General features: G+C 37.8%; 1 protein-coding gene across 2 annotated transcripts in view; it reads right to left on the minus strand.

Moving 5' to 3' along the window:
- CLIP4 (CAP-GLY domain containing linker protein family, member 4) overlaps positions 1 to 16,749 on the minus strand; it is an 83,993-nt gene that overhangs the window by 24,043 nt on the left and 43,201 nt on the right. For both annotated transcript variants that reach the window (XM_011972568.1, XM_011972569.1), the window contains exons 7-11: positions 13,745 to 13,981; positions 12,344 to 12,479; positions 4,996 to 5,139; positions 1,333 to 1,422; positions 416 to 559 (exon numbers count right to left, since the gene is read on the minus strand). In XM_011972568.1, coding sequence (XP_011827958.1) covers positions 416 to 559; positions 1,333 to 1,422; positions 4,996 to 5,139; positions 12,344 to 12,479; positions 13,745 to 13,981 — 751 coding nt within the window. The remainder of the gene's footprint in view (positions 1 to 415; positions 560 to 1,332; positions 1,423 to 4,995; positions 5,140 to 12,343; positions 12,480 to 13,744; positions 13,982 to 16,749) is intronic.

Genomic DNA, 16,749 nt, shown 5'->3' on the forward strand with positions numbered 1-16,749 from the left:
GGACTGAGTGAGATTATGCAGGTTCACGGCTAGTTAAAAAAGCTGTCTCAGAACTGGCTGGTATTGCCATCCTGGGAGAGGACCTCTGACCTTCTCCTAGGTTTTAAGCAAACATAGTTTTGAAACAACCACTTGAATAAAAACAGAGAACGCATGCTTTTTAAATATGAAGATGACACAAAGTCCTATGAAGAGGCTAAATTCAGATGAGGTGAAACCACTAAGAATGAATTACATGAAAATAAATGCAAAGTCTTAAGGCTTAAGGCTCAGGGGGAGGCGGGGGAAGAGTAAAAGTAGTTCAATCTGATTGAAGTAAAGGGTTCCTTCTACACATTTAAAAAGAGCAAATCTACTTACAAACAAACCAAGATAAAAAACACCAAGAAAGCCTGGTTGAAAAAGCCATAGATACCAGCACTGGCTCTGGATGAAAGGGAAGGGCTTTTGCTCATTGTCTTCTTGTTACTGCTGATTGCATTCTGTTTCTTGGGGTAGCTCTGTCTGTGTTCCAAAGAAGATGTAGAGGAGCAGCTGCTGACAGATCCAAGCAGGGCGACTGCAACAGATAAAGAAAAAGAACGTGTCAAACTGCGGAAAATAAGATGTGGACCAAGAAGCAGCTCGTCGAGGCAAATCTTTCTGAAACTCTTCATTTAACTTCCTCAATTATGGATTATCTAGTGTCAAATTAAATGTCTGATTTCATCCAAATAGCAACTGTAGTTTATCTATAAAAGATTTTATAACACAAGCAATAATATTTTAAGGATTCCCACGGTAAGATCACAATCTTATATACGAGGTGTCACCACATCAATTGATGTAAACTGACTACTTAATCTAATGACCATCACTCACCTCTCACCTTAGATGACACAGAGTTCCATCTTATTTATACAAAAATTAAACATGATATTAGTATATTTTAAGGCAACAAAAGCTTAATATTAAGATGTTTTGAGTTAAACCAGGAGGCAAGTAGGAATACTCATGCTCAATTCATCTAATGATTTGATAGCTAAAGGCAAATGAAACGTTTGTGTAGAGCTATCTATATTATGGAATTTCCTTTTATTTTCTTAAATCTAGTCCAGTAGTTATCTAATTTAAGTAAGACAAAAGAATCATAGTACAGTGTTTTACACACACAAAATATAATGTATATAGCTTGGTATGAGCTGCTTCAGTGATTTCCAAGTTTAGTTTTGACTATAATTTCTCCCTTACCAACTTTAAAACTTAACCTCCATATAAACTATTTTCCGACTATTAATTTAAAGTTCCATCAAAAGTTCAATTTTGAGAAACAGAGGTTACAAGGTATATTACCGTCTTTCTCTGTCACAGTTTTCAGTTCTTCCCCAGGAGGTAATGAAAGTGTTGACTCAGAAGCACTATCTTTTTTTGATGTCATTAATCCTTGGACGCAAAAATGAAACACTTTCAGCAAGAATTGTAACATTAAAATTTTAACATTAAACATAAAATGTATTTTTTAAAGTACATGCATCCCTCATTATCTAAGTCTTACTCACTTCTGAAAACATACTGGATAACAACTGCACAGACATATGAGGACATGTTTTAGTATAAGTACTAGCATATGAGAAGGAGACAGTAACAGTGGCTACAAAGATAAATTCATGTCTCATCAAGATGATCACATTCTGAGATGGGTCCTGAGGGACAGGTCAGATTTCTTCCTGAGAATACTGGCCATATGGTGAGGAAGAGCTGAGGGCAGGCATTCTGGATGGACAAAAAGAAAATCTTAAGGAAAGACACAGAAAATGGTGAGCAGCTTGGCTGGACTAGAGTACTTCCGGAATGTAGGAGAAGCCAGACTAGACAGACAGGTCACAGTAACACCTCAGAGGGGGTGACAGTGCCCCGCTAAGGACTGAGAACCCTTCTGCAAAGAAGGAGCCTCTGCTGGGCTTTGAAAAGGAACACTGGCATGAACAGAGTCTAGTTAAATAACACTCTCCTGACAGCAGGGCTGCAACGAAACCACAGCGGGAGAGGCTGGAAGCAGGGACCAGTCAGACGTTATTAGCATAGTCCAGCCATTAGAGCCTGAACTCCAACAGCAGAAACTGAATGAAGAGGGTGGAGAGGAGACATTTTATGAAGGCAACCTGAAGAGGACATTTTTATTTTTCATTATATTTTTCAGTTATAAAATATTTAAAGTTTTTATACAAACAATACAAGGAGATTCCTTGGACACTTTGGGTTTCCTCCAAAGGTAATATTTTGCAAAATTATGGCATAATAAGTATAATATGTCAACCAGGATATTGGCAGTGATACAATTCACCAGTCTTAGATTTCCACAATTCTGCTTGTACTTATTTTTGTGTGTGTGCGTGTGTGTATATATATATATAACACACATGGGTGTATCTTTGCTTCTTTTTCATATCTTCTATTTCTTGGCTGAAACTTTCTTTTCATTTGTTTCAATAGTGTTCACGTATGTTTTTTTTTCTTTTTTTTTTTTTTTTAAAGAAACAGTGTCTTGTTCTGTTAGCCAGGCTGTAGTGCAGTGGCACAATCATAGCCCATTGCAGCCTAAATTCCTGGACTCAAGTGATCCTCCTGCCTCAGTCTCTGGAGTAGCTGGGACTACAGGCGTGCACCACAATGCCCAGCTACACCCTTAATTCTTAGAGTGTGGTTATATTATTTAAAATCTTTATGTGTTCACTGCAATGGCCATGTAGTCTCGAAGCTGCTATGCTTGGACTGTCTTTTTCCTTGTTAGAGGTGTTGACTTTCCTGGTTTTTCATATTTTGGGTAATTTAAAATTGTATCTTGTATCTTCTGAATATTATGTATGGACACTGGAATAGGTCGTGTTTAAATCCTATGGAGGACGTTGACTGTTGCATTTTAGCAGGCAGTCCACCCATGTAGGCTCCAGGTGGAAGCTCCTGACCACTCTCTGCACACTGTGGTTCTAATGTGGGTTCTGTTTCCACAGCCTCTACAGTGCTGTTTGAATTTGTCTCATGTGCTGTGCAGCCCAGTAGTCAGGCTGGGACCCGAGCAGTGGTCTACCAAGGAGACCAAAGGCTTTGGTCAGATCCATGCATACACCACTTGCAAGAAGACCTAGGAGTTCACAGCCAAAATTGTGAGGCCTCTTTCTTGAGCTCCCTCTTCTCCATGATTTCCCTGATACTTCCTGCTCCCGGGCATCCCTTGTTGGTATTCTGAGTAGAATGTCTAAGCTTTAGTTTCCTTGCTCTGTCATACGATCCTGAGATTGACTGTGCCTCTGGGGCCAAGCAGTGAGAAAACAGAAGAAAAACCAGTGGGGATTCCATCTATGTCCTTGGACCAAAGTTTCTCTGGTCAGAGACATGGATTTCCCTTCCTTGGGGTTTCAGGTGCCTGCGCATCCACAGCTGCCCATCCACACCATGGAGGATTGCCTGGGGACTGGATGGGAGAGAAACAAGGGAAAGAAAAGGCAAACAAGAAAAACAACAGGCAATTTCATCCACATTCTATCTAATAGGAGACCTCTTTTCTGCTCCTCAGACCAGAAATAGAGGGGGCTTCTCTTGGAGCTTTCTGTCTATATTTACTGTATACTTCTGGGCTTTGGGTTAAAAGGATGCTACTTATAATAGCATCAAAAAGTATGGAGTACCTACCAATAGACCTAACAAGGCAGATACAAAATATCTGTAGAAAAAATTACACAATTTTGTTGGGATATTTTCAAAGGGCCTAATTAAATGGAAAGATATTCTAAACTCATAATTTAAAAACTGACTATTGTAAAGATGTTAGTTCTTTCCACACTGATTTAAGCTTTAACTAAAACATCAGTTAAAACCTCAACAGAATTTTTAAAAGGAAACTTAACAGTTCATTGTAAACTATATATGGAAGTGTGATTTATAAAAGCCCAAAACAGGCAAAACAATGATCAAGAACGAGATAAGAGGCTCTCCACTACTGGACATCAGGACTTATTTTTAAAAACTACTTATAATGGAGTGCAGTATTGACACAGGGATATTCAAATAGCCCAGCGGAACAGAATATAAAGGCCAGTCGAATTCTTGGACAAATTCCTTTCATCCTGGTAGAAAGCTTTCCACCTCAAGTATTTACAAATTAGCAAGTATTTATTGAGCACCTATTTTGTGCATTACTACAGTGAAAACAACACTACAATTTGCTCTCATGGTTCAGTTCAAGTTTGAAATTTTGCTGAGAGAATAGGACACTTGCACAAATAAAGCAATCAGAGGACAAAACCCAAGATAACAAATAACAATTGGGCAGTATGGATAAAAAGTACATACAAAGTTAGGGAATGAGGAGATTAAAGTGAACTGGAGTTATCAAGAAAGCATTCATGGATAAACAGGATAGGAATGAGAAACAGGATAGGAATAAGAAGTCGAAAAAATGGTGAGGACCTCAAAAGGCAGACGTCAAATTACGGCACCCAGATAAATAGCATGAGACAAAGTATGAAGGGAGGAGTGAGAAAACGTACGTAAAAGACAGGAAGAGATACGATAAACTAGTTCACCTACGGAAGCCGTGCGAGACTCTATCAATAAAGAAAGAGAGCCGCAACTGCTAGTTTCAGGAGTCAGAACTTTTTTCTGGTAAAAGAGAAGTCACTAAACATCCTTCAATAGGCGAGGAGCCTAAAACTAGTTTTGTTCCATAAAAGTTTGATGAAAGTATGAAATCTAGCTTTGAGGATAGATTATGTGTGATAAAAGTATGGAGACGGTAAGGGGAAAAAAGGAAGGAACAAATCTGAAATACATTTGTTAGGGACTGAAGTCATTAAAATTGAGGTTTAAAAACACGTAAGATGCAGGTTTTATTAAATTCAGGTTTCATAGTTGGCTAACAAAAAAAAGTGAAGCAATCTAAATAGTAGGAATTCTACAAATAAAATTAAAATACTGAAGCAGAACTAAAATACCAAATAACTTTGTGGTTTGACCTACCAGTATTTACTTTGGATGTTACATGAGCTATGTCAATTTTCTGGGACCTGATGAGAGGCACGGCAGCTTTTGTAGAAGGAGTGTGTGCTATATTCTTCCTTCGATCTTTTGCTTTACTTATCTTTGAAAGAGGTGCAAAAATACCTAAGGGAGAATGCAGAATTTTAGTGTTAAACAGTTAAAACATTTCAAATAAAGGAACAAGTACATCTAATTAGTAATATAAATCTTTAATATAAACCTTTAATGCCCACCGTATGTCCTATGATGAGAGGGGAAAAAAAATGTAAGACACAGTACTTACCCTCAAAGAGCTTACAGTCTAGTTTTCGAGACTAACCACACATCAATAATGTAAGAACCACATTTCAGTTGTTAAGTGAAATTCAGGAGAAAGAGAAACGAGTAAAGGTAATATTAATAGTTTTCTATTATTTCTAAGCAATTGGCAAATAATAGTGAGCTATAGAGCATAAAAACCTATTCTTCCATGCCAACTTATATCTCCTTTGGAAGTTATATTTATCCCACATTATAGCTTTTTATGCCCATGTCTTATCTCTCTTCCAGACTAACACCTTTAAAGACAAAATTTAAATGTTACTTAACTCTGCATTCCCCCCGTACCTAATTACAGTGTGTTACACATAGCAGGCATAAAATAAAGCTTTCTGACTATAAAATATAATCTTCCTAAAAGGCCTGGCCCTCAGGTCCTGACAATCGGAAACAATACAGTGTGCACTGGGGAGGGGAGCGGCAGGGGCAGGGGTTGCCTATCTGTAGCAGTTGGGAGTACAAAATTCCATCAAAAAGGAGTTTATCCACACAATAAAATAACCAGTATAAGAAGAATGCACTGACATTAAAGATAGTGAATATAAACTATAAATACCAAGATAATCTGGCTAAGATATTTAAAAAGTGAAAATAAAGCCATAATATGTGTATTACACTCTTTCATTGAGTGTTTACCATCTAGCAAATATACATTATGACTAAAACGGAATATATTAAAAACAACTTGTTTTAAAGCAAGGTAGAAATGCTGGAGACTCTATAAGAAGTGAGTGCTTTGTTAATAACTAAAAAGTACCAACTCCACTACTTTTCTGCTAATCTTAAAATTCTCTCCCACCTCAGAGTCCATACTACTTTATCCTGATTTTCCTATCTTTTTTTAACTTATTCACAATGTTCTCTCTTCTGTCTCCTATCTATGAGATTTTCCATGACTTTCTATTCTTTCTCTAAATTATTTGCCTTCCCTAACACACACACACATACACACACCCTCTCTCTTTCTCTCTCAAGCTTGGTGATAATGATGACGATGATGATGATGATGATTACAACCAGTGTTGGACAGGTTTGATGACAGAAATTATTTTATACACTGAAAATGTAAATTTGTACGATCTTTTTAGAAAACAAAAATCTTGACCTAGTCTACTTTATAGAATTTTAAAGAAATAATTATATTTAACAGTACTGACAAAGGTTACGAGGTTTCATCTGTATACTAAAAGAAAAAAATACATTTCAAGAGCTGCCACAATTTCTAGTTTACTACAATGACCCAATCACACTTCTGGAAATGAATCATGAGAAAATACTCTAAATAGGAGGAAAAGGTTTTATATCTGAGTATGTCATCACTGTAATATTATTCATAAGTAGGAGAAAACATAATTGTCTGCCAATATGATGAATTAACTATATCCATAAACCACTATATCATTATAACATTATAAGACAATAAAGATTATGTAGAAATATATAAAAATATGAAAAGTAAATCAGGCCAGGCTCGGTGGCTCACACCTGTAATCCCAGCCCTTTAGGAGGCCAAGGCAGGCGGATCACCCAAGACCAGGAGTTTAAGATCAGCCTGACCAACATGGCAAAACCCCATCTCTACTAAAAATACAAAAATTAACCAGGCACAGTGGTGCATGCCTGTAATTCCACTCGGGAGGCTGAGGCAGGAGAATCGCTTGAACCTGGGAGGCCACTGCACTCCAGCCTGGGCGACAGACAGAGAGACTGTCTCAAAAAAAAAAAAAAAAAAAGGAAATAAAATTAAGTTATATATTTGATTACACTGTACCATTTGTGAAAAATTGTATGTGGGAATACAGGCAGCAGGCAGGATTGGAAGAAACCTAAAATAAACATTTATAAGAGAAGTCAGGCTATGGAGTATTTTTCTAATTTGTTTGTGTCATTAATGTCATAACCATGTTCAATAAATTATGTTTTTCTTCATCTCAGGGAAAATGTGTGATTTTTTTGGACAGCAGCAAGTTGAAGGGCCAAAGTCTAGATCGGGGATCAGTCACTGAAGGACACTTTTCAGGATTAGTAAATCCTCTCACAATTATTAAAAGAGAACGGCAGCCCTCTCCATCTTTTTGTACTTTCTCTTCAACTTCCACTGACCATAACATGTTTCTCTTCTGAGCAAGTCCCATCATTTGGTGAACCTCCCCGCTAACAAAGTGGGATGGGGTAGAGGGCTAAATTAATTGGAGTGGGGAGAGGAGAGACTGCTGGAGGCAGCAGTGCTGGGTGGAATTGTCTAGGCTGTGGTATGTTGGCTTTCTCTTTTTTCTTTTCTCCTTTCATTATGTAAGAGCTATTTCATTTTAACTTATTATGGTGATCACACAGGCAAAAAGACAAAAAGGAGAGAAAATGTACCTCTTTTACTGGAATAATGTTTATGATTACAAGTGAATAAGGTATTTTTATCAATATGAAGGCAACCTTGGCTGATATAACCTCTATCATGAATAGTGACACCTCTACTTCACTATAAATAATATATTTTCTAACAAAAAAAAAATCTCCTCAGGAAATTTCTGTAAGCTAAAGTATATCTGTGTATTAAATTAAACATTTAATTCTACGGCTTAGAAAGATTTCTACAGTATATAAAACCTCATCTATATAGTTTGCATTTTTCTTTTTTTTTTTTATTAACCAAAGCATTTCAGAGAACCAAAACTAAATGTAAAGCAATGACTGGATGCATAGTATACGGGCAACCTCTATTACTCAGTTACTCAGGCTAACTGAATTATTGATAGGATTTTTCTCAAATCTCGACATGTAACTGTAAGGCTTAACTAAAAACAAACACATGATGAAGAATTATTTGGAAAGACAAAAATAACAAATTTCCAGATAAAGCTGTGTTCAGTGGGCCATGTTTAACTCCAATTCTTCTTCTCCAACCCCCACTAAAATATCGGTAAGGAATAAAAATGGTATGAACTCTGAAGGAAAAAAAAAAGAAAAGAAGAAAAAATACTAAAAGCTTCCTAGAAGGAAGAAAGGGTCAAAAATAGAAGATGGAAAAACCTCTACCTACTTTTTGTTTTTTCATTTTATACTAAATAATCTGTACAACAATACTTCGAAACTTCTGAACGGCAACACTGGAAGCTCAGGATGGTAGTTGGTAAACTATGGCCCAACAGCCATATCCTGGCTACTGCCTGTTTATTGGTCTAGTTTTACTGAAATGTAGCCATATCCATTTGCTTACACACTGCCTATGGCTGCCTGTTTACTATGACAGCAGAGCTGAGTAGCAAGTGCACCAGAAAGTGCAGAGCCCACAAGGCCTAAAACATTTACTATGTGGCCCCTTACAGAAAAAGTCTGTCAAACTGTACCTGAGACACTAGAGTATCTCCTTAAACATACTCAGAGAATATGAAATCCAACCTAACATTCCTTATCCCAAATTATCGCATGAAGTATGAGGCGAGAAATCAACGTGTTTAGAATAGAAGGACTCAACACATTTACTTCTCATGAGTCCTTTGTCAGAAAGCTACTGAAGGACATCCCATATCAAAAACCAGTCAACCAAGAAACTGTTACAATGGGTTTCACATTCTCTCCGTATATTTAAGGTAATACTCTATCGTCTCATGTAGCGCACTAAATCTTTCTCTTCAGAATACAAACTCACTAGATGTCTCAAACTGGAAAAATCAAGAAAGATTCATGTAAACATATGATTTACAAATACAGATATTAATATCAGATGATACAGCTAAAAGCGTTGAAAAAGTTCTTGCTTCTAAGGAGCAGGATTCGAGGGCAGAGAAAAACAAGCTAAGAGAGAGTTTTGTAATAAGCCCTGCCATACAATCTGACTTTAGTAAACCAAGTATATATATTCACTTTGGTAATTAATAAAAGACATAAAAACAGTAATACCACCCAACTATTAAAACTTATCATTTTCTACAGTTAAAAAATCTAATACGTATGAGAATTAACAGATCAATAGAACAAAACAATCCTGAAATATACCATAGCATTGATAAGAACTTGATCTATAATAAAAGCAGCACAACAAGCCAAAGGGAAAAGATGATAGATTTAGCAAGAGAGAAAACCGTTGTTGAGAAATTCCTTGGCTTCTGATTAGCCAGGGGATTCCCCAACTCCCCTCACCTCCACCTAAGTAGCTTAGCCATGATCTGGGGCTCCCAAGACTGTCAAGGGTTACACCCATTTTCACACAATCTAACACATGACCCCTGCCCCACAACTTGCCCTTAAGTACATATAAGAGGATGGAGGCAGGTCCTGGGAGTATCCAGCTTTGTGCTAATCAAGCACACCTCCCCTCGGGACAATGAGAGTTTGGGAGTCCCAATGTGTTCTGCTGGCAATCTAAATTATTCCCATAATTCTGATTTACCTCTGCCCCATGTGTTGCTAAAGGCTTTTGATCCTGCCCTTAGTCTGCTTGACAGGTGGCAAAGTAATCTACTGGAGGAAAATTAAAATTAAATTCTTAACCTCAGACTACTAACCAAATAAATTCCAAATAGATTACATAATTAAGTATAAAAATTAAAACATTTACATTACAGCTAAACAGGAGGAATAAGTTCTAGTGTTCTACAGCACTGCAGGGTGAAGACGGTTAACAACAATTTATTGTATATGTTCAAAAAGCTAAAAGAGAGGATTTTGAATGTTCTCAACACAAATGATAAATGTTTGGGGTGATGGATATCCTAATTACCCTGATTTAATCATTATACCTTACATTACACAGAAATATCACTCTGTACCCCATAAATAGGTACAATTATTATGTGTCAACTAAAAATAAAATGAAAAATATAAACATTTAAAGAAACATAAAATGTATAACTAATCCTTAGATTAGGAAGAATTATCAAAGCATAAAAGCAATATAAGAATTTATAAAAGAAAAGACTTTAAGCCATGAAACTACATGTCCAAAAAACATTGCAATTGAGGGTCAAAGGCAAATGACAAGCTGGACAAAATATCCATAATAAATAAAGCTTAATATCATAAGTATGTATTTTAAAACTCATCCTTTTTTTAAAAAGACACACTAATATCCCAATTTTTACTGGGAAAATAATATGAACAGGCAATTGCCAAGGAACATAAAAAATACCTATACTACAACAAAACACTTTAATAAGTGCTCTATTTCACCACAATAAGATAAATACAAATTAAAATACAGAAATTTTCATGAATCAAACTGGAAAAATTAAAGGAAATGGAGCTATTCAAAATCACATTTTCAAACAATATGTAAAGATTTAGGGAAATTATATTAGGATATCAAATAAAAATGCAGAATTTTTATTTTCCTCATTTTCAAATCTTATACAATAAGCATTTTTATAAACAAACAAAAAGTTTTAATAGACCAAAAAAATGAGATTCCATCCTAAGTGTGTGATGAAAGGAAACTAGTAATTTTGATAAATGCGTGATAGCCAGCAGCTCTCATCTGCTGAGTGCTTACAGGGAATCAAGCACTGTTCTAGGTGCTTTATACTTTCACCAACACATTTAATTCTTGCACTAGTCCTTATGATAGTGTCATCCCTATTTCACAGAAGAAAAACTGAGGCACAAGAAGAGAAACAGAGTCACATAGCTGGTAAGTAAAGAAATCGATTCACACACAAGCAGTCAGACTCCAAAGTCCATACCCTTCATCATCATCATACCACACCACCTCACCATCAGGCCACAAGATGAACACTACACAATCGTGGAAATAACGTTCTAGAAGAGTATTTCATTTCAAGGAAAAATATTCACAACATAGAAAGTAACTACAAAATCAAATTGAAATCAATAGGCAGGATAGGTGTGTATGAGAGAGAGGAAGAATAAATTTACCTAAACATGTCAGAAAGAATTTACTTAAACATTTGTCAGAATTTACTGAAACATTTGTCAGAAAGAGAAAGAAACCTCGCAGAGTTTCAAAGAAACCTCAGGAGTGTGGTCGTAAAGTTGGCCTTGCTTGATTTTTCCAGTTTTCCAGGTTCTTCATGACCTCCAGAGCTCTGTACTTCCTTGATAACCAAGTCCCTCCCTTGGCCACGACACCACCAGGAGCAGGACTTAAGGGAGGTCTGCACAGCTGGGCGTGCCCCTGGTCAGAGGCCTTCTCCCAATCACTATACTGCTGGCAGCAAGAATCAAGGGCAGTCCAACAGCTCACAGCCTACTAATGAAAACACCTCTCTCATCACTGTCCCTCCACTAAAAGCCACCCAAGAGACCAGTCCCAAGAAAGACACTTTCCCAAAAACATCACTGAGGCAATCCCATCAGACGCGCTCTTCACCAGTCACTACCAGACACCCTCCTAAACCTTTCCATCATGGCCTCTGAAACTCATGGTTGGCCAGGCACGGTGGCTCATGCCTGTAATCCCAGCACTTTGGTAGGCCAAGGTGGGCAGATCACTTGAGGTCAGGAGGTCGAGACCAGCCTGGCCAATGTGGGGAAACCCTGTGTCTACTGAAAATACAACAATTATCCAGGCATGGTGGCAAGTGCCTGTAATCCCAGCTACTCAGGAGGCTGAGGCAGAAGAATCACTTGAACCTGGGAGGCAGAGGTTGCCGTGAGACGAGATTGCGCCACTGTACTCCAGCCTGGGCGACAGAGCCAGACTCCATCTCAAAAAATAAATAAAATAAAATAAAACAAAATAGTGGAAAGCTGCACCTGATCTAAAGTAAGGCTAATTCTTATACTGAATTCCATTTCCCTTTTAAGTTTTTCAGGCCTTTCCTTCTATAAGTGTCCCCTTTCTCTCCTGCAACTACCATTTCTCGCTCTCACGTCACCTCCCATCAGGGTAAATAAACATAACTATCTCCTACCTTTAAAAAGTCCTCCCTACCTCCACATGCCCCTCATTTATCACATAAGTAATCAGGAGAAAAGTTTTATTTAACAACTGTAAAAGCGTAGAACTTGATTATTTTTAATTAATGCTTACTGAGTTAAATAATATCAACCTTACCATACTTGGGGGCACATTTAAAGTACTGGACTTTCCCAACACTTCCATTATTTTTTCCTTCTGGCTCATCCAGTTCAATGCCGGCCCACTGCCCACTTGCAAATTCAGTTGTTCCACAAAATCTTAATGTACCAACCTAAAGAAAAGATAAATCAGAATAACTTTTGGGAATTATTAGTAATTCCAACGGTCCTACTCTTGCAACTTTACTTCACCATGGAAGTTTTTAAAAATTCACTCTCTCAACATTACCTTTTTATCCTTGGTAACGTTCCTTGCTCTCACTTCAGAACAAGGAACATTACCAAGGATAAAAAGGAACATTAAATAATAATAAGGGAGTCAATTTCCAAGAAGACATAAGAATCCTAATAGGCTGGATAGTAGCACACGCCTGTAGTTCCAGCTACTCCAGGGGCTGAGGCAGGAGGGTCGCTTGAGCCCAGGAGTTCAGGGCTACAGTGACCTATGACTGTGCCACTGCACTCCAGCCTGGGCAGCAAAGTAAGACTCTTCTCAAAAAAAAAAAAAAAATTGGGATGCAACTATGTTGGGAAATTCAATATCCAAGCAGGAATTCCCTATTCCATTCTCCATACCAAGCTCCCTATTAACCTCAATATTAAGAAAAAACTGAGGGTGGGGGGCTGGGGAGGGATAGCATTAGGAGAAATACCTAATACAGACGACAAGCTGATGGGTGCAGCAAACCACCATGGCACATGTATGCCTACATAGCAAACTTGCATGTTCTGCACATGTATTCCAGAACTTAAAATATAATAAAATAATTAATTTAAAAAAGAAAAAACAAGAAAACCTCCCATATGAGATATTTTTTAAAAGCAACTGGTAATAAACGAATGCAATATGGAAACAAAAGCTTGGGAGGAAAAAAGGTGTCTGGATGACGGGAGTAGGAGGAGTCCTCTTTTCCACATAAATCCTTATCACCAGGCTACACAGTATCTCAGACTGCCCTATTTGTGGCAACCCAAAGACAAACACCCACGAACAGCAAGGGTCTCCTGTGCTCCATTTCTATGGAGTAGCAGCAGTCGGAGAAGCACCACTGGGGGAAGAGGGGACTGCAAAGAAAATCCTCCACCCTAGATCATCCCTCAGCTCATGCCTCTAAATTCACTCAAGAAGTTCTACTCCACTCCACTTTTTATTCAAATAAAGATGTCTTCATTATTAAGTTCAAGTAGTTCATATTCTTAAAGCATAACTTAACAGTAAATTCGTATCCAAGTTTTACATTTTCCATTAAGCATCTTTCTACCTACAGGTTGAACCTTTTTTAAAAAACTCGAAACTCTGACCTTACTCTCTGTGCCCCTAAACATAGGTCATGGACATAACAACCTTGGCTTCAGAGATTGCAGCTACTTACTGTACCTTCTGTCCTGCAATAACGACACGATCCCCCAACTTCAGGCCAAGTGACGTAAGCATTGCCTTGCCAGTGACATGATCATAATTTGGGAGCATAGCCTTTGAGATGTTACATGACAGAGGCACCGCATCTAGGAGCATCTGCTTGATTTCCTTAGCAGTGGCTGCGGCGTCAGCCATCTCTAACGGCATATCTACTGGGTCTGGAACAACATCAGCAGGGATCTGTCCTTTGTCATTCTACAAATAAAGACAAGAGAAAAATGTTCAACTCTTATTTACTTAGAGCACTAGAAAGTCATATAAAATTTCTGTTGGAGGAATTTTATGTTAAATTCATTCATCATTTGTTTATTCAAAAACATTTCCTGAACACCTACAATATGCAGGCACCATTCTAGGTGCTAAAGATCCTACGGTGAAAAAACCACAAGCCCTGCCCTCAAGGAACATTACATTCTGGTGGGAGAGACAGACCACACAACATTAAACAAGTAAATTATATGTGGCATAATAAACAGTAATAAGTGGGCCGGGCGCGGTGGCTCAAGCCTGTAATCCCAGCACTTTGGGAGGCCGAGACGGACGGATCACGAGGTCAGGAGATCGAGACCATCCTGGCTAACACAGTGAAACCCCGTCTCTACTAAAAATACAAAAACTTAGCCGGGCGAGGTGGCAGGCGCCTGTAGTCCCAGCTACTCGGGAGGCTGAGGCAGGAGAATGGCGTGAACCCGGGAGGCGCAGCTTGCAGTGAGCTGAGATCCGGCCACTGCACTCCAGCCTGGGTGACAGAGCGAGACTCCGTCTCAAAAAAAAATAAATAAATAAATAAATAAAAATAAAATAAACAGTAATAAGTGGCCTGGAGGAAAAAAAAAAAAAAAAAAAAAGCAGGGAAGGGAAGTAGGAAATGTGGAGACAGAGATGGTTGTAGCGGAAACTCTTTAGATTAAGTGGTCAGGGAGACCTCACTGATGAGATGCATCTCCACAGAGATCCAAAGCAGACCAGGGAGGAGCCATGCAGGTTCTCTGGCAGGGAAAAGCACTGCATCCATGGTGGGGAGCAGTGCTCAGGTCCTAAGCAGACAGCATCCTGCCCTCATAGGCATTTGAGAAAGCAAGCTTGGAAACAAAAGTCACAAGACTGACTGGCTTCCCGGACCCAAATCCACGGTTCCAGAGCTGCCCTCTTGGCTCTGTGACCTCAGCCCCCTGCCCATTCATGGGGTAACTCAGATTTCAAAAGTAGAAACTATGGTTTTGATACTTCTAAAACCTGGGCTATAATCAAGAAAAAAGCTCTGTTTTCACCATGACGGAAAGTCTGGTATCCTAGGATTTATCCTGTGACCAGATAACCAGAGACAACCCCACAGTCATTTGCATGGTATATGTATCATCAAAGCCCTATCATATGAATTATCTGTCACCTTACATTCCCTAACCAAAAACCTTAGACTTCATGAGAAATAATCTAGATTGTAATTTTCTCTTAATATAAAGAATAAAGATACTTTTGTTAACTGAGAAACTTTTCTCCCTTTCTTCACTGATGATAATCTTCAAATGAACCACGTGGAAAAATGAATGAGGCTTTTAGAACACACTTAGTTTGCAATTGCTTCACATTTTTTTGTTGTAAAATTCAAGTCAGGTTGGTCCTGAGTAAAAACATGGCAAGAAGGTATGTTACTAGATTTCTGGGATGGTAATGGACTCTTTTAATCCCAGATTTCAAGAAAACATACAAAATACAATAAAGATATGTGTTACACTAATGTATACTCTAAAAAACAGAGAGAGAAAAATAGGGAAACATAACAATTTTAAAAATACAGCCAGGCTGATAAGTTGTAAGCTATGCTTACAGTGAATATTTTACTTTGGACTTTTGTTATATCCCCACTTTTTGGAGCCTGTCACACACTTCTGTTGTAAATTACCATACAATTCAACAATCAAAACTCCTGTAAAAAAAAAAAAAAAAAACTAAATAATAGTAAGAATAGTGCAGTAACAATGATGATATCTTCCTAACACAAGAAGGCTTATTCATGATCGATTGTGGAATTCCACTTTCTTCTAAAGTGGTGTCATACTACCAGACTGGCCCTATAAAAGATGATTAAGGGAGTTCTACACATGGAAACAAAAGAACAAAACTTGCTACCACAAAAGCATACATAAGCACATAGACTATGTTCTCCATAAAGCAACTATACAGATGAGACAAGGAAGCAACTAGCTAAAATCACGACAACAGGAACAAAACTTCACATATCAATATTAACCCTGAGGAAAGTTAATAAAGGATGACTAACAGAGTTCTAAACATGGAAACAAAAAAATAATACTTGCTGTCACAAAAGTATACATAAGCACATAGTCTATAGACTCCATAAAAGCAACTACACAATCAAGACTACAAAGCAACTAGCTAACAACACGACAATAGGAGCCCAGCTTCACATATCAATATTAACCCTGAGCATAAACAGCCTAAACACAGCACTCAAAAGACATACAGTGGCAAATTGGGTTAAAAAAAAAAAAAAGACCCGTCCTTCTGCTGTCTTCAAGATACCTATTGCACATGTAATGACACCCATAGGCTCAAAGTAAAAGGCTGGAGAAAGATCTACCATGCAAATGGAAATAAAAAGGAGCAGAGGATCACTATTCTTACATCAGTTAAACATACTTTAAGCCAACAACAGTCAAGAGGGACAAAGTAGGGCATTACATAATGATAAAGGGTTCAATTCAACAAGAAGACTTAACTATCCTAAATATACATACACCCAACATTGGAGCACCCAAATTTATAAAACATTATAACTAGACTTACAAAAAGATGAACATAGTCACACAATAACAGTGGGTGACTTCAACACTTCACTGAAGGCATTAGATCATCAAGGCAGAAAACTAACAAAGAAATTTTGGACTTAAATACAGCACTTGACCAATTAGACTTAATGGGCATCTAAAGAATACTCCACC

Source organism: Mandrillus leucophaeus, unplaced genomic scaffold (genome assembly GCF_000951045.1).
Source record: "Mandrillus leucophaeus isolate KB7577 unplaced genomic scaffold, Mleu.le_1.0 Scaffold13, whole genome shotgun sequence".
Lineage (NCBI taxonomy): Eukaryota > Metazoa > Chordata > Mammalia > Primates > Cercopithecidae > Mandrillus > Mandrillus leucophaeus.